General features: G+C 49.1%; 3 protein-coding genes and 1 non-coding gene across 6 annotated transcripts in view; 3 read left to right on the forward strand and 1 right to left on the reverse strand.

The window, feature by feature from the left end:
• The window catches only part of Dgcr8 (DGCR8 microprocessor complex subunit), a 33,766-nt gene extending 26,967 nt beyond the window's left edge, over positions 1-6,799 (forward strand). The window contains exons 10-14 of the mRNA XM_075969705.1: positions 498-598; positions 898-1,004; positions 2,284-2,411; positions 4,046-4,159; positions 5,186-6,799. Of these exons, the coding sequence (XP_075825820.1) occupies positions 498-598; positions 898-1,004; positions 2,284-2,411; positions 4,046-4,159; positions 5,186-5,269 (534 nt within the window). The 3' untranslated portion in view covers positions 5,270-6,799. The remainder of the gene's footprint in view (positions 1-497; positions 599-897; positions 1,005-2,283; positions 2,412-4,045; positions 4,160-5,185) is intronic.
• Positions 111-11,805, reverse strand: Trmt2a (tRNA methyltransferase 2A). 3 transcript variants are annotated; one of them, XM_075969736.1, is made up of 12 exons: positions 11,392-11,732; positions 10,608-11,155; positions 10,103-10,211; positions 9,589-9,770; positions 9,331-9,445; positions 9,135-9,250; positions 8,947-9,058; positions 8,315-8,437; positions 8,106-8,181; positions 7,751-7,867; positions 7,565-7,661; positions 111-890 (listed from the first exon to the last, which is right to left on the reverse strand). In XM_075969736.1, exons 1-12 carry the CDS (start codon positions 11,413-11,415, stop codon positions 875-877), a joined length of 1,635 nt encoding a protein of 544 aa, XP_075825851.1. In that variant the 5' UTR covers positions 11,416-11,732; the 3' UTR covers positions 111-874. The 3 variants fall into 3 exon arrangements, with proteins under 3 accessions (XP_075825851.1, XP_075825842.1, XP_075825833.1); XM_075969727.1 differs by having other exon boundaries at positions 111-941; XM_075969718.1 differs by lacking the exon at positions 111-890 and adding an exon at positions 7,093-7,471 and having other exon boundaries at positions 11,392-11,805.
• A 74-nt stretch (positions 11,806-11,879) lies between these two features.
• Ranbp1 (RAN binding protein 1) lies at positions 11,880-20,705 on the forward strand. Its single transcript, XM_075969750.1, has 6 exons — positions 11,880-12,131; positions 13,326-13,462; positions 16,068-16,225; positions 18,800-18,928; positions 19,684-19,749; positions 20,297-20,705. The coding sequence occupies exons 1-6, from the start codon at positions 11,895-11,897 to the stop codon at positions 20,401-20,403; spliced, it is 834 nt and encodes a 277-aa protein (XP_075825865.1). The 5' UTR covers positions 11,880-11,894; the 3' UTR covers positions 20,404-20,705.
• On the forward strand, positions 19,797-19,926 carry LOC142842846 (small nucleolar RNA SNORA77). Its single transcript, XR_012909503.1, has one exon. It is a non-coding gene; the product is annotated as a small nucleolar RNA SNORA77 (small nucleolar RNA).
• Positions 20,706-20,890: the final 185 nt, after the last annotated feature.

The following is a 20,890-nucleotide window of genomic DNA, read 5'->3' on the forward strand; positions in this document are numbered from 1 at the left end:
TGCATTTTATAGCTGCTTCTCCCACCCCTAGCCTACCTGAGTCTTGCTGTGCACAATTTCTCTCCTCATGTGTTTTAGTTACTTTTCTATTACTCTGACAAAACGCTATGACCGAGGCAACTTATAGAAGGGTTTATTGGGGTTTACAGTTTCAGAGGGTTTGTTTATGACCATCTTGGTGAGAGGCATGGTGGCTAGCAGGCATGCAGGCATAGTGCTCAAGCAGTAGTTGAGAGCTCACATCCACGAGGAGGCGGGATTGGGTAGTAAATCTAACTAGGAATGGTATGGGCTTTTGAAACCTTAAAGCCCACCCATAGTGACACACCTTGTCCTAATCTCTCCCAAACAGTTCTACCAACTAAAAGGGATATCAGGTATGGCATGATCTAGTGAGGTGACAGGATGTTCTGCACGTGAGGGAAGCACACAGTGTGGCACAACTCTTAAGAAGTCTGGGCTTGCTCTGGATTCACAAGCATGTGCTTTTGTTTTAGTATTTTAACCACATCAGTATTGAGGATTCACGAGTCTACGAACTGACCAGCAAGGCCGGGCTGTTGTCTCCGTATCAGATCCTCCATGAGTGCCTTAAAAGGTAGGGTAGACAGCAGCTTCCTCAAAATCAAGTCATGACAGCCCCTCTGGGCATCTCAAATTTTTACTTGGATTTTGTCCCAAGGCATTGTCTGTTTGCCTGGATAGACAGGAGTCCCTTGGCTCTGACTGATAGGCCAGTCCTGGGTAACTGAAATGCGTGTGGGGAATCTTCCTTAGTTATCTAGAGAGGAGTTCGGTTTTCTCTGAACTTCGTCATTTGGTAGCCCTCCTCAGAAGTCACCATGTACAAATACCATCCACTGATGTTTCCTTGTCATCTTTGTTTTTTCCTGAAAGAAACCATGGAATGGGTGACACATCCATCAAGTTTGAAGTGGTTCCTGGGAAAAACCAGAAGAGCGAATATGTCATGGCATGCGGCAAACACACAGTGCGCGGGTGGTGTAAGGACCTGTCTCCTCCCCTGCTTCCCTCATAGCCTGGCATGTTTTCAGAGGACTGCTGGGGTATGGCCAGCAGTTTCTGACATGAGGGGGTGTGGCCTACCTAATCTACTACTGCTTTGGCAGTCATCCCAAGTAAGCCCCAACTTTGTGTGGGCCACCTTCATCTGAAGCTAGAGTTGTGGTGACCCTGCCTGCATTCTTCCTTCTGTTCCACTGTTGCTTCTCTTACCTCTAACCAGCCAGTCTCTGGTAGGATGAGGGATTGGCTTTCTGAGGAGCAGGCTGAGGTGCCTTCTGATGGCTATCTATCCATCTGTACGCCTGTATTCTGGTTTCTAGGCACCACCTTACTCTGCTTTCATATCAACATAGGTACTTACTTAGTAAAGGCCAACATAAAGCCAGTAGTTCCAGCTTAGGAGGAGGCTGGGCAGGAGAATCAATCATGAGGATATGAGTTCAGAATTAGCTTGAACAATATAGTAAGACCTTGTTCTTTGAAAAAAAAAAGGCCAGGCATGGTGGCACATGAGCCTTTATTCCTTGCACTCAAGAGGCAGAAGCAGGCAGATCTTAGTGAGTTCAAGGCCAGCCTGGTCTACAAAGCAAGTTCCAGGACCGGCCAGAGCTGTTACACTGAGAAGCCCTATCTTGAGCCCCCCCCCAAAAAAAGGTGTGTTTACCATAAAGTAAAACACTAAGTAATCACTATAAGGAAAACTAGTTTTATATATATTAGGGGATGATCCCTAAAGGACCCTGGGAAATTACAGACCCACATCTAGACCTGGATGTTCCCAGTTACCTATGCCGCACACTACAAACTCTAGTCCCCACAGGGGTAGGCTGCCGAGGACGTTGAGAGAGTGAGCAGTCCAACGATCTTTCAGCCTAAAGAGCTCTCCTGGCTGAGGGCATCCTTCATATGGAGGCTCCACCAAGGCACCTACCCTCAGGAGCCATAGACATTATAGGAATCCTTGCTGCTGCTGGTCTGTGTGTTGCAGGAAAATGGGGTGGAGTGGGACACTGGAGAGAAGGAACCTTCATTGTCTTGGCTAATAGCTTTTATCACTTGTCCTCGTCTGGATCTCCTGAAAGCTGCTCGGCAGAGTGGTACCTGGGTCCAGGTCTCAGGACTGTGAGTCATGGTGTCTAGCACAATGGGAAAGCACTGTCTACCCTCCTGTGGAATTCCCTGCATGGCTCCCTAGATACCAAGGAAAGGTTCTTCTGTTTGTGACTCCTCTCCACCTTTGCTTTTTTCCTCTCACAGGTAAGAATAAACGAGTTGGGAAACAATTAGCCTCTCAGAAAATCCTTCAGCTGCTGCACCCACATGTCAAGAATTGGGGGTCCTTACTGCGCATGTATGGCCGTGAGAGCAGCAAAATGGTGAAGCAGGTAACCAGACTGTCAGGACATCGGCAGCTGCTCTGCTTCCCTGTTTCTTGCTTTGGAGCTCATTTCTAAGTTTGCTGTCAAGGTCAGGCCTAGCACTGCTTTTATCTCTCCTTTGTTGTGCCAGTGATTGTACAGGCTGAGGGTAGGGACACCCAAGATACATCTTACTCTTGAACCTGCCAAGCATTTAAGTACAAGCCATGCCTAGAGCACCAGGCCTGCGACATACCATTAGTAGGTGCAGGCAATGAACACTACCTGGTGCTGAGTTGTATGACGGCTTGGGAGCTGTCCTTTAGCAGTTTCCACACAGTATATCCTTGTTTAGTTGAAAATCTCAGGGGCTTACAGAATATAAATACTGCCTATTTTGTTTCTGTAGCTTTTATCTAGTTCTCAGAATTTAAACCAGTCTTGAAACCTAATGGGTTCAGGGAAGTACTGGGAAGTGGGTGTTGGCAATTTCTTTTTTTGGGTGGTTTTTTTTGTTGTAGTTTTTGGTTTTGTGGGTTTTTTTGTTTGTTTGTTTGTTTTTTGAGACAAGGTTTCTCTGTAGCTTTGGCGCCTATCCTGAAACTAGCTCTCATAGACTAGGCTGGCCTCAAACTTACTGAGATCCGCCTACTTCTTCCTCCCAAGTGCTGGAATTAAAGGTGTGCACCACCACCATGCAGCTGGCTATTTCCTTTTTGGGGTGTTAGGGATGGAACCCAGAGCCTTGTACATGTTAAACAAATGCTCCAGTACTGACCTAGATCACTAGCATTTTGTAACATTTTCCTTTAATATATGTAGAAACTACCTAGATCATCAGGATCCCATCATTTAGATGAATATAGGTGGTGACCCTGAAGACTGTGCTGTGAACCCTTGAGCCAGTTGTCTGGAGCTGTGCAGCATCCCTCAGGTTCTCTAAAACTGAGGCCTGCTCCTGTCCTTGCTCTAGACTGGCAAGGCAGGGATCCAGGAGCCACATGGAGAATATAAACAATATAAGGCTCCTTCTCTTTTTACTGATTCCTTTCCCTCCCTGCTGTTGGCTCATACTGGGGCTTTGTGTAAGCTAAGTGAGGACTGCTTTCACTGAGCTGCATCCCTAGCCTGAATAGAAGCATTTCCTATGAGTTGAAATGTAGGTGCAGTGTTTGCCGTACGTACATAGTCCTGGGCTGAAACAGATAGAGAACATTACTGCAACCATAGGCAGGGCTTTCTTCACCTGGAGGGTGAATGGCCCCTGTCTGGCACAGGACCTCTGGCATGCCAAGACACTGAGCATCCTTGGCTATGGACTCTAAGGCAAGAAGGGATCAGAGAGAATGGCTGGGCAGGCTGTTTGGCTGTGTTATGTCTCAGTTGGCTTCAGCCACTCTCTGAGGGTTTCTAGCATAATGAGTACCTGACTTTCGTACTCAGCCAGTAAACAGAGGTGTGATCATGGAGAAAGGGACAGAGTTTCTGGGAGAGACCTGGGAGTTCAGGGCTGTGCTTATAGCTTGTATCTGTCGGCAGCCAAGGCCTCATCACAGGTGGGCCAATGGTGCACTTCCCCACCAGGCCCTTACGCTCCTGTTTTGGGTGGTCATGAGCACACTGCTACTTGGCAGTTCTGAGAGCAAGCTTTGGGTCCCTAGGAGACCTCTGACAAGAGTGTGATAGAGCTACAGCAGTATGCCAAGAAGAACAGGCCCAACCTTCACATCCTGAGCAAGCTACAAGAGGAAATGAAGAGGCTGGCTGCAGAGCGGGTGATTATCTCCTTTTCTCTCCTCTCCCCCAAGCCATCTACCCCCACAGTCCCCTGTACTGTTTCTGCCCATACCATAGTTACCAGGATTGCTGGGTCAGCTCCTTCCTTGTACCTAGATCTTAGGAGCCATTTCTGATCCCTTTGGCTGGCTATGATTCTGGAAATGCTTATTACTCGTCCTTCCAGATGAGGTTGATCTTTAAGTTCTAGCATGCATGGATGGTGCTTTCCTTAAAAACATTAAGTTGGAGAGTATACAGTCCAGTCTTTTAGTGCCTAAGGGTCCAATTGGAGGTATTTGAGGGCAAGAATTGTGCACTGGCCTTGTACTTGATAACTCAAAGATCATAGAACAGTTAAGCCTAGGTAGAACCTGGTGGTCTTGGTAAAGCTTCCTAAAACTGCCATAGGTGTTCTGTCCCAAGTGGGCTTTCTTACTGATTGTTTCCTGGCCTTGGAAAGTATTTTATAGTTACTCACACCCCTAGGCCTTCTGAGTTAAGAGCCATTCCAGCTCTGGTGACATTGACCCAGGTATGAACACAAACTCTTAGTACCCAGTGTCTATTGCCAGTTGCCTTTCTACTGCTCTCGGGTAGAGGTAGGCCTTGTCTGCTAGAGTAAGCAGTACTTGCTAGCTTGACTCTTTTGGGGAGATTAGTTGTGGGGATCAAGACAACAGGCTAAAGACATAGTCTGTATTTGTAGGGAAAATCGACTGGGCTTCCAGGCAAGCAAGGCTAGGATGACACTCATCTTGGAGGGGTGGATCCCAGCTTGTTGCAAATTCTTCCGTTCTGGGTGTCTCTAGATTGCCAGGGAAACTGCAGCACATGGGAGTCTACCCTGGCATTCTGAGGAGACCCTCCTGGCCTGGTCCAACCCAGCCCGCTCCCTGTACCTTCCCTCCTAGCCAGGTATCACAAGCATTTGTGCTCTCGGAATTCAGGGGCTTCCACCCTTTCACTCTTGTGAATCTCTTTGCTGGGTGTGCCTCTAGTATCACTGACTTCTATTCTTCCAGGAGGAGACTCGGAAGAAGCCCAAGATGTCAATTGTAGCATCTGCCCAGCCTGGTGGTGAGCCCTTGTGCACAGTGGATGTATGAGGTAGGAGGCATGGGCCAACAGTGCTTCCCAGGAGACCATCAGCAACACATCACTGCAGCACCAGGCCTCCAACCTAAGTTCCCTTCCTGTGGCATTGTCTGGGCTTTGCTCTGACATGCAGGGACAGCTGTGACCCTACAGCACACGTTCAAAGAAGCAGTTCTTCTGGAAGCTGCTCTCAATGTGACTTGATATATTTAAGGATCAGCTATAAGTAACTGCACAAGTGGAAGCTGATAGCCAGCTGTAGATCCTGCTTGTACATGTCTGCTGCAGACTGTTTTTATGAAGGTTTCCATGAATTTTAGTATACTATATGCACTGACAAGAACTGATACTTGGTTGATAGATGAGATGACCAGGTTTTATAGCTTTGGCTGGCCTATGATGCCAGGTAGTCCTTCTGCTCATAGTTCCTTCTGGTGGAGCCACTGAGACCTGGTCAGAAGGTACAGGTATCCTGTACTGTAGTATTAACTGCTTTGTGTGTTTCCCATTTTCCTCTGAAAAAGTTATAACAGAAAGGGTGATTTCAGGCTATTTTGGCTTAAAATAAAACAAAATTTTAGCACCAGAACACAGAGATTGCACAGTGAAGATACTGAACTGTCAAGAATCTGAGTGTTAATCTGGTTGGCTCTTGGGTTGCAGTCTACTTTTTCTGATGATGTCTTAATGCCCTAAAAGCTGTCTTCTAGATACCCAAGCTCTCCCACCTTCGATAAACTCTAGCAAGTTTTTTACACAGATTTTTGCACAATCAAGTCCATCTGTTGATCAATTTTTTTTAAAGCCTTTGTTTGAGAATTTGGAAAGAAACTTTTACAGAGAGAGTAGAAGACTGGTTTAGAGTCGTGCGTTTCAACAGATGGACTTGTGTAAAGGAAACAGGGCTGTCAGTGTACCAAGAGCTGGCACTGCACATAAGTAGTTTTGACTTCTCTGTATTTAGGAATGACTGCTTTGTGCAGCCAGGCCTGATGTCAGTTTTAGTTTTTGTCTACCCATGCTCTCTGGCTAGTCATGGAGATGGGTATTGAGTAGAGGTATATTGAGAGCCCTGTACCTGAAGATATATGGATGGTGTGTGTTGTCACAAAGATGGGATAACAGCTATCCCAATACTATATTTCTCCCATTACCTGTGTGCAACAGTTAACTTCTGTGTTAATCTAAGCAAAAAGAATCCTCCAAATCAAGTTGCTAGAGTTGAACACCTGATTTCTTCTTTCTTGCCTCTCATTCATAGTTGTAATCAGCCTTTGACTGACCATCACCCTTAAAACAGATTTGCTATCGAGAAAGCCTTGAGCACATGGGCATGGTGATCTCTCTATGGTGACATTTGCCCAGGCAATGTCAACAACAGGTGCTGTCATAACACTCCAGATCTCCAGTGCCCTCTTACAAGCAGGTGAATTTTTAAGGTATAGCAGCCATGCTACAATGCTGGGAGCCTGTGCAGATGCTGGCCATGGCTGTAGGGTATACCCTGATGGTCTGAACACATAAAACTGTCCACACAGGAATGGCTGGTTTCTTTTTTCCGATTTAGAGTATTGGATGATTGTGGACCTTCAACCGGCCAGGAAGTGCCATGGCGTACACAAGTTAACCTCATGTAAACTATGCATAGAGGGGTGTTCAGTAGTCACTACCTGCAGGGGCCATTCTCAGTGCTCACTCACCTGGAATATTTGGTGTTTGGCCCTAAAACCTGCTCTGTCAGTGACTAAATTGAAGAGAGCCCTGGCATTCCTTTAAGCACAGTCAAGCTTGTGGCAAGTAGGAATGAGTCAAGGCTCTGGCTCTCACAAAACCATCAGTAAATCAGCAGTATTTATTCTAGATTCTGGCTGCCCCATTACAGGATACAGTGTTCATAATAACAGCTAGGTAGGCCTCATGCCTCTGCTTAGTAGGGAGCCATAAGGAGTTCCCAGCTTTTGTCTACTTCTGTAGTTCCCAGAACCTAGGATGAGAGGGAAGTCTCCATTTCCTGTGAGGTGGTATCAGGAGTATTTCTTGGGGTTTCAGAGTCTTGATGCCCCAAGGCTCCTGTGCTATTAGGGTATTGGTCCATCCTCTCAAACAGTATAAGCATCTCACAGTGTGGAGTTTGTGGGAACAGGTCCACGGCCACAGCCTTGACTGGGTGGAATGGAATGCCTTTTACTCGGTTAGATGGGGCCCTGCAGAGGCTGTGGTGGGAAGGAGGTACCAATATTAGCCCCAGAGGTTTCTGTAGGTGGCAGATAGGTATGTCCTCGTCCCCCACCCCCATAAACACTTACTCCACAAAGTTGCCCATGGCTGCCCGGGGATTGCAGGAAACATACAGGAGTCGCTTGATATTCTCAGCTCTACGAATGGCCAGAATCACCTTGGAATCTAACAAAACATAAGGGGCTAGTGTCTCCTAAAGGTGGACTACCCAACATAGCTTTTTTTTTTCTTCTCCCCAATTGGAAGCCACTCACGTAGTCCAGCCCGTGGTGGGTCTAGGACAGCTACAAGTCGCTGGGAAGACAGTCTGCTCACCAAGCCTGGCACAAGATCTTCAGCCCTGCCGCAGTGGAACTCAACGTTGCTCAACTCTAGGGATAGTGTCATAGTTGTCAACGATCTCTGGACCTAACAGGCTTGGAAAGCATACAGTTCCCCCTTCCCCCAAAGATTTTTTGCCTCCAACCAGAAGTCTACAGATCCCTCAGTGCCCCACTTTGTAGAAGGCCCCCCAAACCCTAATCAGATTGTAGATCCAATTGAAATGTCCAACAGAAAGTTTTGCTGTGGCAGACCATCCTGCTTGCAATGTGATACAAAAGTTCTCACCATTGGTGAGAGCGTTCACACGGGCATCCTCCACAGCCTCCTGGCACAGCTCAATCCCGATGACTCTCTTTACCTTCTGGAATAAAGAGATAGACCCACTGCCCTGGTTGCTCAGGAAAGGAAGAGACAGCACAGCTGGGCTACCTCTGGGGTTTGCCTTCATACTCATGATCAACAGTAGGGAGATGTTCTAGGGCTAGAAGACTTACCGGGGCCAGAGCCAGGCCTATGGTGCCAGTGCCACAGCACACATCCAGCACGGTACTGCCCCCGTCCAGCTGAGCCCATTCCTGGATGACTGTGTAGAGCACTTCAGCTGCAGGTGTGTTTACCTGGAGGTTAGTTAGCCATAGTGTACTCCAGTGTAGGCTAGCACCCCACACTACTTGGGTCACATCAGTGATCTCATACACTTTCCAGGCCTTAAAAAAACTAAATCCTTAAAACAGACATCCCCATTAATGGGGAGCTTTTTTCCTGACTCTCCCCCAGATCAACTGAGAATGACTGCATATATTACACTAGAAACTTTGGAAACACCCCCCTCCACACACACACACACACACATCTCCATAGTAGGGTTTTCCATAACAGTGAGAGTGGCTCTGCAGCTAAGGAGATTGCTACCATGGTATTCTGTTCTGGGTTTGGCAGGAAATAAGGCCACATGCATCATTGGGTCAACCACAAAGAAATCAAGTGACAGAATATCCCTTTCTTATCTTAGAGTCCCCATTACATGGATGTTCTTTAGAAATCGCTTTTCCATTTTCCCCTTCATACCACACCTGCTATCACAGCCAGCTTCCCTGTATCTTTGTGGTCATAAAGGAGATGCTACCTGGAAGAACGCTTGAGGGGAAATGCGGAAAGTCAGCCCCAGCAGGTCTTCCTGGATGCACTGGTCACCAGCCATATGCTCCAGGGGCAGGCCTTCCTGGCTGGGAGTCTTCCTACATGAGAAGCAGGACATCTGTCAGTGTTACTGGATATCTGGATACCCTTCCTGTCCCAACCTGGGCTTCTCACCTCTGTCCTTCCTCCACAAAGTAGAGGCAGGTCACCCCACTGGCCTTGCCTGGCCCTTCCATGAAGTAGTACACAAGTGAGGCCTTCAGCCCTGCTATTTCCTCCGAGCTCAGTTTCTGCAGTGGAGGATACAAAAAGCCCATCAGACTAAGAAAAACCCAACAAGACCTCCCCCAACAAGACCTCTGCCTGAGACCTGGGGGTGGAAGTAGGCAATGGCCATGGCCTGGCCTCTGCGGCTGGTACGAACAGTCAGCTGTTTCCAGTGGCCCGCATATGTCTCAGGGTCGTATGCCGAGTATGGGGTAGACCTGAGGAAGCCACAAGTGTCCCTGAGTACCTGGTGTGTGCCTGTCCCAGCACCCTACCCCTACAACTGCCAGGGCAAGGACCACACCGTCTGCTCCCTGGATTGGGGACTTCTCAGGAGCCCAACCCCAGGCCAGGTCCCCACCGAATGAATTCCTGGAAGGCCTTCACCACCTGCTTGGTGGCCTCTGGAATGTGCACGGTGTCCAAGGGGGCTGCCACGGCACACGTTCCGCCCTTGTACTTGCCAAGCCGGCAGCCAACCGTGTTGTCTTTGCCGTCTACCCCAACTCCGACCAGGAACTCACACTTATTACGATATTCAGTCTGCAGGAGAGAAGGTGGCAAAGGCAGCCATATCTCAACCTTGCTTGCCCAGCACCAGAAGAAACACCACAGTGAACAAAACACCCTAATGGGGCGGGCAGGCAAAACAAGGTTTTACTTTACTGCTGGCTTATTGAACTCCAGGAAAAAATGAAAAGTGGCAAAGAGGATAAGGAAAGTTCTTAGAGAACAGGATGATGGGCTGGCCTAGCCTTAAAGTATATGTGTAATGTGTGAAGCCCTGGGTTTTACCCCAGCACTGCATGACAAAAACCAGGAGAGGCCAACCTCCCCCCTCCCCACACAGAATGGGACTTCATAGTCAGCCTGACCTGCTGGGGTGATGGCTTGACTCCCTCCAATGGGCAACAAGCCTTATTGTGCTGTTGTCTCTGTGTGAGCAGCCAGGGTAGCAGGGCGCGGTTAGTACTCCCAATTTCCCTGTAGGATAAAGTATATCATGGTTGGACTTAAGAGTGTTCCCCATCTACACTGGGACCTCACTATTGCATTGGTACCATAGGGGCATTACTAACCAGCTCCCTCACCTCTTAGACCAGAGGTTCTCAACCTTCCTAATGCAGCGACCGTTTAATACAGTTTCTCATGTGGTGACCCCTAGCCATAAATTTATTTTGGTGCTACTTCATAACTAAGTTTGCTGTTATGAATTATAAATATGTTTTCCAATGGTCTTAGACAACAGACTCCCCCCCCACCCCCGGTTGAGAACCGCTAACTTATATGCCCTGTATGTGTTCTGAATAGAGTACAGGGCTGGTGGAGCAGGTCAAGAGCAAAAGCTCACTCTGGTTAGGATGTCAGTGCCACACTCACTTGGCCAGTTTCTGTAGCACCCGTTCACATTCCAGCCGCTTCTGCTCCAACTGCTCAGAGTAGGGCACTCTCCAAAGAGGGGTCACCACATCGGCAATCTGCGTTGCTGAAGGCTCACTATCACCTTCCTGCCGCCTCTTCCTAGCCATGGGGTCAGCCTTGGGTCTAGCCAGGCGCACGCTGAGTGGGCGTCCTTTCCAGAGAGCACCGTGCAGCACTCGTAAGGCCTTGTCTCGTTCAGCAGCGCTGCGAAATGTTACAAAGGCACATGGTGGTTGTCCGAAGAGTTTGATTTTGTGGGACTGTAGGCCAAAACGGCCCAAAAAGCGCCGGACGTCGCTAAAGCTGGCATGGCGAGGCACATTTTGCAGCTCCAATTTAAAGATCTCTGAGGTGAACAGGTCATCCCTTATGTAGCTGTAGAGCCCAGGCTGAGTTCCAGACTCTGCAGCTGGTGCAGGCCCCTCTTTCTCTTCTTTACTTTCTGGGACTCCAGGGCTGTGTTCTGCACTGGCCTCTGGGCCGCAGTCCTCCATGTGCTCTTGAACCTGTGTGGGGACAGATGGGCCAGGCTAAAGCTGTACCTACGATGACTACGGCCTCGGGCTAACTCCCTAAACCACCCAGATCTCCATAAGCTCACACTACACCCAGCTCTGCCCAGACCCGCTCCTCTCTACTCTTGAGACCCAGTTCTCCCCCATCCTATCTCTGATCCAACAGTAATGACTGCTACCCAATCCCACCCATCCACATCAGCTGCACGTCACCCCCTTCGCTTTACTTCCGTGTCCAGCTTCTCACTCATCGCCCGGCTCGTCTGTCGCCCGGACCAGGGTGCTCACGAGGGCCACCACCTTGGTCTCTTACACACGAAGTGCTCAGAAATTAGGTGCGATGCTGTGAGGAAATGCTGCGGCTTCGCCTTACGCAGTAGAGGGACTCTAAACTCGGGTGCTCAGAGCCGGCATTGAGGACTGGGGATGCACCACTCGCTCCCCAGGAGCCAGCAAGAGCCACACTGCCTCCCCTGCCTCTCCCGTCGGCCAGCGCACACTAAGCGAGCCTGGTTTCTCTAAGGGCTCAGCTTCCGATGACGTCACCGCCACGCGCCGAGTCCTGACTGATCCTTCCAACAGCCGCTCACACTGACGTCAGGGGCACTCAGGGTTTGCAGACGGAAGTGCGCGCGTGGGTCGCCGGGATAGCGCGCTTCCCAGGCTAAGGCGAGGCCGGGCATGCGCCGCGAGCGTTTTGGCGGGAAGCGCGGGGCGGGCCGGACAATGAATGTCCGCCGTCAGAGCCAATAAAGCTGCAGTGGTTTTGAATCACGGCGCGTTTCCCGCCGCTGGGGTCAGGGGTCAGGGTTCGGGTCGGGGGGCGGAGGGAAGAGCGGACGGGCGGGAGACGCCGGCGCCAGACGCGGAGGAAAAGAAGCTGCGACCAGCCGCTCGGAGGCCGCCGAGCCAGCGACGCCTGAGCCAGTCGAGCCGCCGTCGCCGCGCCCCCATGGCGGCCACCAAGGTACGGCGAGGCCCGGGTGGGGCCGGGCAGGCCGGGAGGCAAGGGCCGCTATGGGCGGCCACGTGGGCGGCCCGCGCCTCGGCCGCCAACCCTCGCTGGCCTGCGGGTTCGGGGCCTGTCGAGGCGCCCGGGTCTGGGGGGCTCGAGGACTTTGGGTCCCGGGAGTGGGAGTTGCTGGCGAAGACTCGGGTCTCGGGGGCTGCGGGCGGCGCATGACCTTGTGGTGTGCGGAAGAGCAGCCATCTCCACACCGGGCTCCCGGCTTTACCTGGGAACCTGGCAGTTGGGGATTTCCTTCGTCTTGGGGCCCTTGTGATGTTTCCACTAGCATCGGGAAACCCTTCTTCTAGTTGCCCGCAGATCCCTTCATTCATTCGGTCCTTACGCCTGGAACCGCCGCCGCCTTCGGTGGCGGAAGCTCGCCTTCCAGCGCGGGGTACAGATATAAGACGAGCGGACTCAGGGCGGGGGCGGCTTTGTTGGTGGCTCGCGTGTCGGCCGCAGCGGAGCCGCAGTGCTGTGAAACCGAAGGGCTTCTATTTCTTTATCTGTGGAGTTAGGTAGTGTGAGTCTGGGTTTTTTTTTTCCCCTCTGTATTATCAAAGCACGTGATCTTGTCAGATTTAAACAACTGCATGCCCTTGTAATCCTTCAAGTTGGGTCAGAATCTTCAAGCTTACTTGTCAGACTTTTCTTAGCTTCTTTCAGCTTAAATTTCCAAGCTTGTGAAAAATGGCTTGGTGAACTGTGAATTCATGTAAATGCTAATCATCCCATAGCAATTTATCTTCGTAGTAAACTAACAAGTGCCTGGAGAATCCGCAGTAAAAACTGTTAAGGTTGCTCTTCCTTTTGAGTTTTTCATGTTATTTACGTGTCGGGTATAATTTTATTTTACAGAGAAGGGATTTTCTCCAAGCTACTCTGGTGTGTGTGTGTGGGTGTGGAACTGATTGATGCCTGAATGTGCTGCGTGTGCTGGGGGTGTTAAAATCCATTGTCCTGCTGCATGCTGTCTTGTGATTTTTGTGATGTTGGTGTAAATGCAAACTGGTGATGTGAAAGACTGGAGACTTAATTTCCAATGTAGGGGAGGCCTGTCTTCGTTTTTCAGGGCCGTTTTTGATTGGTGATGCCCACTGTGGGCCAGGTTCACCAGCCAGCAGCATTACCTCTCCTCCCCTCTCTGCACAGGACAGTCATGAGGACCATGATACCTCCACAGAGAATGCAGATGAATCCAACCATGACCCTCAGTTCGAGCCAATAGTTTCTCTTCCTGAGCAAGAAATTAAAACACTGGAGGAAGATGAAGAGGAACTTTTCAAGATGTAAGTCCTCTGAGGTGTCCCTGTGGAAGTATCTTTAGATGGGCTGACTGAGACAGCGAGAGAGAAACGGCTCAATAATAAGCAGGTCTCCATGGGACGTTCCAATAAAAAAACTTATAAAACTCCATAACCACAGTGGGACCATGCTCTTCTCTGTGCTTTCTGGAGGAGCCAGCCAGCCAGCTAGTACTGTGCTGGGGATTATTTCTCTTGTCCTTGGGTATAAGCCTCTCTGTGATTTTTGTCTGGAACTTTGCAGAAAAATTCTAGGTTGGCAGGGCACATTATGATCCCTGTGAATTTCACGGCTTGGCCCCAGTCTGATAAAGGCTGTTTAAAGAAAGGGCCTGGAGTTGTATGGTGACTAGTCTTAAACTGAAAATTCAACCATTCTGCCAAACCTTTTCTTCCTTGGGGCCAGTGATGTGAAGGATGTCCCCAACATAGTTTTGTCACCTGGGTGTCTCCCCAGCTGATCTTGCACCTTCCCTCCAAGAATCAGCAATCCCAGCAGGTGCTGTAACAGGCACCTTTAATTCCAGCACTCAGGAGATAGAAAGCAGGTAGATTTCTGTGGGCTTTTTAGGCCTGCCTGGTCTACAGAGTAAGTTCCAGGACAGCCAGGGCTACATTGTGAGACCCTTTCTTGGGGGTGGGAGCTTCCTTCCTTTCTTGAGCAGGAATCTTAACTTCTTTCTTTCCTTTTCTTTCTTTCTGCCTTGTTTTCTGTTGCCTTAACTGGGTATCCTTAAAGAACAGGTTGGTTTAGCTCTTGTTTGGTTTTTTTTCTAATTTTATATGTGTATGGGTGTTTTGCCTACGTGGATGTCTCTACACAATGTGCAGCCTGGTGCCCAAGGAGGCCAGAAGAAAGCAGCGGATCCCTGGGGACTAGAGTTACAGACAGTTTTGAGTTGCCATGTGGTCCTCTGGAAGAACAGCCAGTGCTCTTAACTGCTGAGCCATCTCTCCAGCCTCCAGCTCATGGTTTTGCAGGTTAGGAAGTCCGAGATCTGAGAGCATAGTGCTAGCATTTTGGTATGGGCCTCAGTCACATCTTAATGTGGCCATGTATCAGGGAACTTGCTACCTTCCGTCTTTTACATACCCTCTAGTGCCATTGTTCGGCCCCTGTCCTCAGTCCTCGTGATTTCATCTGATCATCTTTACTTCTAAAGGATGCTTCAAATATTATTAATGTGAATTTGGAAATTGAGTTAATGCCTAAACTGTAAGGACACATTCAAACCACAGCAGACAAATTGAGCTACAACCTATGCATTCCTGGTACTGTGTCTTAACACAGAATGCTAGTGGAAATGTCTTAGCTATCAAAAATGCTTTTTTGAAATTACCACGTGTTTCTCTCTTAGAACCTTCAGTGAGGAACTGTAGCAATACTTGAGTAAACTTTGGATTTGCTGTTGTCTTGTTTACTGGCCTGGTGATTGAACACATGCTAGACATGTACTGTACTGAGATGCATCTCTTGCCCCCTCCCTGCTCCAATTTTATACACCTGGTCTTGAACTTACCATTTACCTGCTTTAGCTTCCTTAATATCTAGGATTACAAGCCTGTACTCTCAGGCCAAGACAGCAACTGAGCATAAGATATCTTGTATCTGGTTTCACATCACAGCAGAGACTGGCTTGTTGTTTCCTGTGCTCAGAATTGCTGGACACTGGGGTTCAGGTACATTGTAGCAAAGGTTGTGTTACTGTCTCTGGCATTCCCTCTTCCGCCTTCAAGTATACCTAAAATGTCAGATTAAGGTACATCTGCTCTGAAGTTGTGGGGGGGAGGGGGCTGCTCAAGGAGAGCCCATAATATACCTTTGTACCCAGAAGGTGGTGGGCCAGAGCTCTGTGCTATAGCCCTGGGCAAGGGTGGCATCCATTTGAGTTAGGTAGCATTTGATTTCGTCCATGCAGTGCTGACAGGACTGCTTTCCTGGGCAGTGTCCTTGGTGTAGCTCTGGAGACCAGCCTCTTGTGCCCTACACCAGGGCTTTCTCTTAAGAAGTGGGTGAAGACGTATCCCTTGAGACCGAGTTTGGAGGAGAGCAGAGACTTTAGCAGAGGAGAGGCAGGTGAGGGTTGCAGAGGAAGGGTGTTGGCCCTGCTTGAGGGACAAAAGAACTGGATTCATTGCTGGCGCTAGGTGCCTGAACCCTGGTGGCTGCAACAGGTTCCTCCTGACAGGAAGCTGGTGCTGGGCCTGTGGAGGATGATATCCCTAAGACTTTGTGTAAAGGGTGCTCATGTAGTGTGACTGGACCATCCAGCTCGCTGGCGCTTCTTTACCCGCCCTGGGCCATGTGTACCCTTAGGTACCTCTCCTGAGGAAAATGCTTCTGCTATGAATAGCTTTCTGGCTGTAAAATAAAAGCAATGTGGAATTTGTTGGGCTGTTGTGCTCTCCTGGGCGGTTTTTTGACTAGTAATTTTTGGCACCCAAAGACCTTAGAAAAATTTGGTGAGGACCCAGTGTCCAGCAGTACCCTATGTTTAGCGCCCAGAGAACACGTTTTCTTTTGGGGCAGTTGATCCAGGTGTGAGTTCCCTCCCTGTCTTAAGTGTTTCTTTACTGGCTTTTCTTATAGGCGGGCAAAGCTATTCCGGTTTGCTTCAGAGAATGACCTCCCAGAATGGAAGGAGCGAGGCACTGGTGATGTCAAACTCCTGAAGCATAAGGAGAAAGGGACCATCCGCCTTCTCATGAGGAGGGACAAGACTCTGAAGATATGCGCCAACCACTATAGTAGGTGGTCTTTCAGGTCTACACCCTGGAACTCTAGGAGCTGGGTTACCAGGGGAGAGAGGGATATATTTGTGATGCTTAAAGTATCTTTCAAACAGGCCTCTGAACTCTGACAGTGAAGCTTACAGAATGCAGGCTGTGGGCAAGATAGATCTAGGGCAGATGTAGAACTCCAGGATAGAGTTGGATGGTGATGCATACGTGTTTGTATGTTATCTGGGCAAGTTGTGGGGGTCTGGTGCCAAAGCTGTGTTTTCACTTTCTGATCATGCTCTACTCCCAGCTGTTGCCTGAGATGATACAGGAAGGGAACAGTGCTAGGAAGAAGGTGAAGGAGGAGGGCTCTTGGCCAGATGTGGCCCTGTGGATCTAGAACGAGGTCTCAACAAGCCGTCCCTTCCCTGTTTGTCTCAGAGGTTCTTTAGATCATTTTAGGGGGCTTTTGATCCTGATAGATCTAGTGCAAAAATCTATATTTTTCTAAACTTAAAAATATTATCCTCCAGGTGAGTTTGCATATGGAAGACAAAGAACAGCTTTGTGGAATCTACTCTTCCCTAACGCCTTTATGTGTGTTCTGGAGTCGAGCTTGTCTAGCTAGTGCTTTTATCTAAGTGCATTGTTTTCTTTCATTTGTGTGCACCTGTGCCTTGGCTGTGACAGTTGAAGGACAACTTATAGGAACTGGCTCTCTCCTTTCACCTTGTGGGTTCTGGGGTGGAACTAGTCAGACTTTTGGGAAGTGCTTCTACTGGCACAGCCTTACAGACCCCGAATCTCTACCTTCTAGCTGATCGGGATCTTTTGTCTTGGGTACTTTAGCTGACTATAGGTAAGGGTGCAGTTAGGGCTTTAAAAGGTGGGTTTTGCTGAGGCAGAGACTGAGAAAGACCTTGATCCTCCCTCCCTCTCTCCCTCACCGTTGCCTCAGTCTCCCCTCAGTCCCAGTTTGGGGCATTCCTTTGCGGGGCGGGGGGCTGCTCTCAAAGCCTAGCTAGGTTCCAGAGTGGTCTCTCCACCTGGGTGGAACTCCTTGTCCTTATCTTGCTTATCTCACAGGCCCTTGGCTGTTGTGAGTCAAGGTCGGGCATATTACTGTTCTATTGCTGTGAAGAGACACCAAGATCAAACAACTCTTCTAAAAGAAGACATTTAATTGGGACTTGATTGCATTTTCAGAGGGTTAGTCTATGGGGGGGGCAGAGAGAGACGCTGGAGGGACTGAGTCTCATTAGCTTTTGAAACTTGAGAGCCCACCCCCGGTGACCTTCCTCTAACAGGGCCACACCTCCTAATCCTTCCCAACAGTTCTTCAACTGGGAACCAAGCGCGCAAACATGAGCCATTCTCATTCAGACCACTACAGGCATCAAGTGGAGTGCTGTGCAGAGTTCCTGAGACCACCATGGGCTGTGATGGCTCAGCTCCCTGAGCTCCAGCTTTGGCGGTCGTGTAGGAGTGGTCAGATTGGTTCATGGGCCTCTAGAATCCTTGAAATGCTGCCAGGGTACAGGGATCAGAGGCTGGCAACTATCTGTTGGTGCTATAACCTTCCCCCTCGGTTCTCCTTGGTTAAGTAGGACCTGAGGGATTCAGAATAAACATGCTTGTTATGAGCCATGGCTTGTTTTCATGACATACTAACATTATCCTGAGATTCCAGTGTTTGCTACTTGTGTTCTTACCCCTCAGACCTTCCTGGACTATAGAGGGTTGAGTAGTGGCATCATGTGATACTCCTGCTTTCAAGCTCCTTCACCTCTGTGTTCCCATCTTTAAGTCAGCCAGGTTCATGCTGGTGTGGGCATGTGTTTTAGCCATATGTTGGGCAAAGCCCTTAGGAAGGTTTGAGCCTGAGTGGCTATCCTTAAAACATCAGCAGACAGAACCTGTGCTTCAGGGTCCTGAGCCTGTTCCCACATAAGGATTATCCTGGTTTTAAGGATGTGGTTTGCATAGGGCTTAGAGTTGTGTAGACCTGTGGTAAAATTCCTTCCCAGGGGCAGACATAAGCAATGTCTGCACTTATGCCAGGGTCCCAATGACAAATGAAGGTGTGCTGCCACCAGAGTTTCCTCTGGGGAAACAATGAATTTATTGGCCTTTCCTAAGGTCAGAGGTGAGATGTTACTTACAGGGGTGTGAGTACTCCTCACCCCATCAGGCTATACCTGGAAAGCCTTGACTTAGCAGGGATGATGGCTTCTCTAAAGGTGGAGCCCCTCTGCCCGAGTCTTTCCCAACCTAATACTCTAGCCCCTCCTGGAGGAGGACACATGGAATTAGGACAGAGTTGCATACAACCAGTGGTTACAAGGGTGAGGATCTTTGACTCTCTTCACCCTTAGGGAAATAAACAGTCAAATCCAGCTGGGATAATCTGTAAGTGGGTACAGTTGAACCCCCCAGTATGGTGGTTGCTTGGCTAGGTGGGTAGTCAGGTACAACAACTTGGATCAAATTCCATGTTGGTTGAAGTAGGTCCCTCCCTCACTTGGTTAGCAGGTTGCTCTGAGTGAGGGCTGAGTGGTTTGGCCGAGGGTCCCGCTGTTCTCACAGTCTTCTGTCTTCTAGTCACACCAATGATGGAGCTGAAGCCCAATGCTGGCAGCGACCGTGCCTGGGTCTGGAATACTCACGCCGACTTTGCAGATGAGTGCCCCAAGCCTGAACTGCTTGCCATCCGCTTCCTAAATGCTGAGAGTAAGGAGAACCTGCCCAACTGTGGGTCGCCTGCTGTGTGAGATCCTAGGGGGTCTGTATAAACAGTTGTTGCATCCAGTTGATTCCCATCCGGTGTGTGGAACAGAGACACACCCTAGAGTTTCCTCCTGCTGCTGCTTCTGCTGGGTCTCTGGTTCCTCAAGACTGGGACATTGATGTCCCCTATGGATGCTTAGGCACCTGTTCCAGCCAAGATTGCAGAGATCTGCAAGCCCTGGCTGATCTTTCTTCCATGGGGAATTTTTCTAGTCCCCCATGTGCTATGCCCTAGGATCGTGGAGAGTCAGCAGGTACCATGGCCAGTGCCCTAGTGGCTGGTGCTCCTGTGAAAGTGAGCCTTCCCTTGTTCTGGGAGTATAGTGTATCTCTGGTAGCCCTTCCAACAAGAGTAGAGCCTATAGTAGGAAGGGCCTTGGCCCTTGGTCATCTGATTGTTGATAGATAGCTGAGGACAGTCACTGGCCTCAGGAGAGACTCAGTAACCAGTCACTGCAGGTGTTAGGTAGTCAGAAGCTGCCATTGGGGCTGGATTTGGTGGTGCTCACCTTTAATCCCAGCACCTGGGAGGCGGAGGCAGGCAGATCTCTTCCAGGACAGTCAGGGCTACGTAGCAAGAGCCTGTCTTTAAAAAGAATGAGAGAAATTGCTATTGGGAACTATGAGTTGGCTCTTGAGAACTTCAGGATGTCACCAGTATACTCTGAGAACTCCTTCAGTTCCTTCTCTTTCTGCAGATGCACAAAAGTTCAAGACAAAGTTTGAAGAATGCAGGAAAGAGATTGAAGAAAGAGAAAAGAAAGGTGATGTGGTGTCCTGGGGTGATGAGGGTGGGTGCTGGAACTTCTTTGCAGATTCACTCTGCACCTGACTGCATGCAGCTCCAGTCTGGTGCTTTTTCTGTCTGCCAAAGAAACATTCCAGGGTGCTGTGGCTGCCTCTGCCTGTTGGGGGTCATACAGCTACCTGGGGACATGGTGATTCCTTGGAGGCTTTGACTGCAGGTTGGCCTCATAGCGTTCTTGCTCACTTCAGGTACAGAGCTGAGTTACAGCTTTCGGGAACCTACCAGGGGCGAAAGGGCTTTTCAGATACTCCTTTCTTTCTCTAAGAATTGTGTGTCCTGTTCCTCTGGGGCAGATGAGACCTGTGTTAGTAAGTGACCATAGATCACTGAACAGCTTGGTGGTAATCAGCAGCTTGTTGGGGCCTCTTGTGCCCATCTGGGGAGAGTGGTGGGTGATGCTTAGGGAACAGGTTGAGCCTGCACTGGTTGAGTGCCGAGAGTAGTACAATCTCACAACCAGATTTCTCTGTTTGGTGTCTTACTGCGTTTGCCTGTTTTTGCAGGACCAGGCAAAAATGATAATGCTGAAAAGGTGGCTGAGAAGCTGGAAGCCCTTTCTGTGAGGGAGGCCAGAGATGAGGCTGAAGAGAAATCTGAGGAGAAGCAATGAATCTGTCCTTTTCCTTCCTTTTTCTTTTAAAAAAATTTCCCTGCCCTTTAAGGTTTGTTTTTATTCTGTTTTGTTTTTACAAGGGACTTTATAAAGAACTGAATTCCAACCTTCAGGGGTTTTTTGTTTTCTTTTGTTTTTTTTTAATTCTTTTCTCCTTAAGTTTTGACACCATTGAACATGACTTCAGAAATCCATTCCCCAGTCATGAAAATGTACTGTGCTAACTTTCTTTTCCATAGTGGAAACACTTATTTATAGTCATCAAAAATAGTGAATAAAAATACCTTTGAAAACCTGGACCAACTAGCAAGGCTGTGTTGGGGAAGGGGAGCTGTGCCTGGAGCCCTCCTTGGTCACCTGTGTACCTGAGTGTGCATCGCAGGTCTGTGAAGCTGGTTTCTTAGGAGAATCAAGTGGTGTGTCTGCTATTGCTCTTTAGGGAGCAATGAACACTATGGCCTGGTTTGTCCAAGCTGTTCCTAGA

The sequence above is a fragment of the Microtus pennsylvanicus genome, chromosome 1 (assembly GCF_037038515.1).
Source record: "Microtus pennsylvanicus isolate mMicPen1 chromosome 1, mMicPen1.hap1, whole genome shotgun sequence".
NCBI lineage: Eukaryota > Metazoa > Chordata > Mammalia > Rodentia > Cricetidae > Microtus > Microtus pennsylvanicus.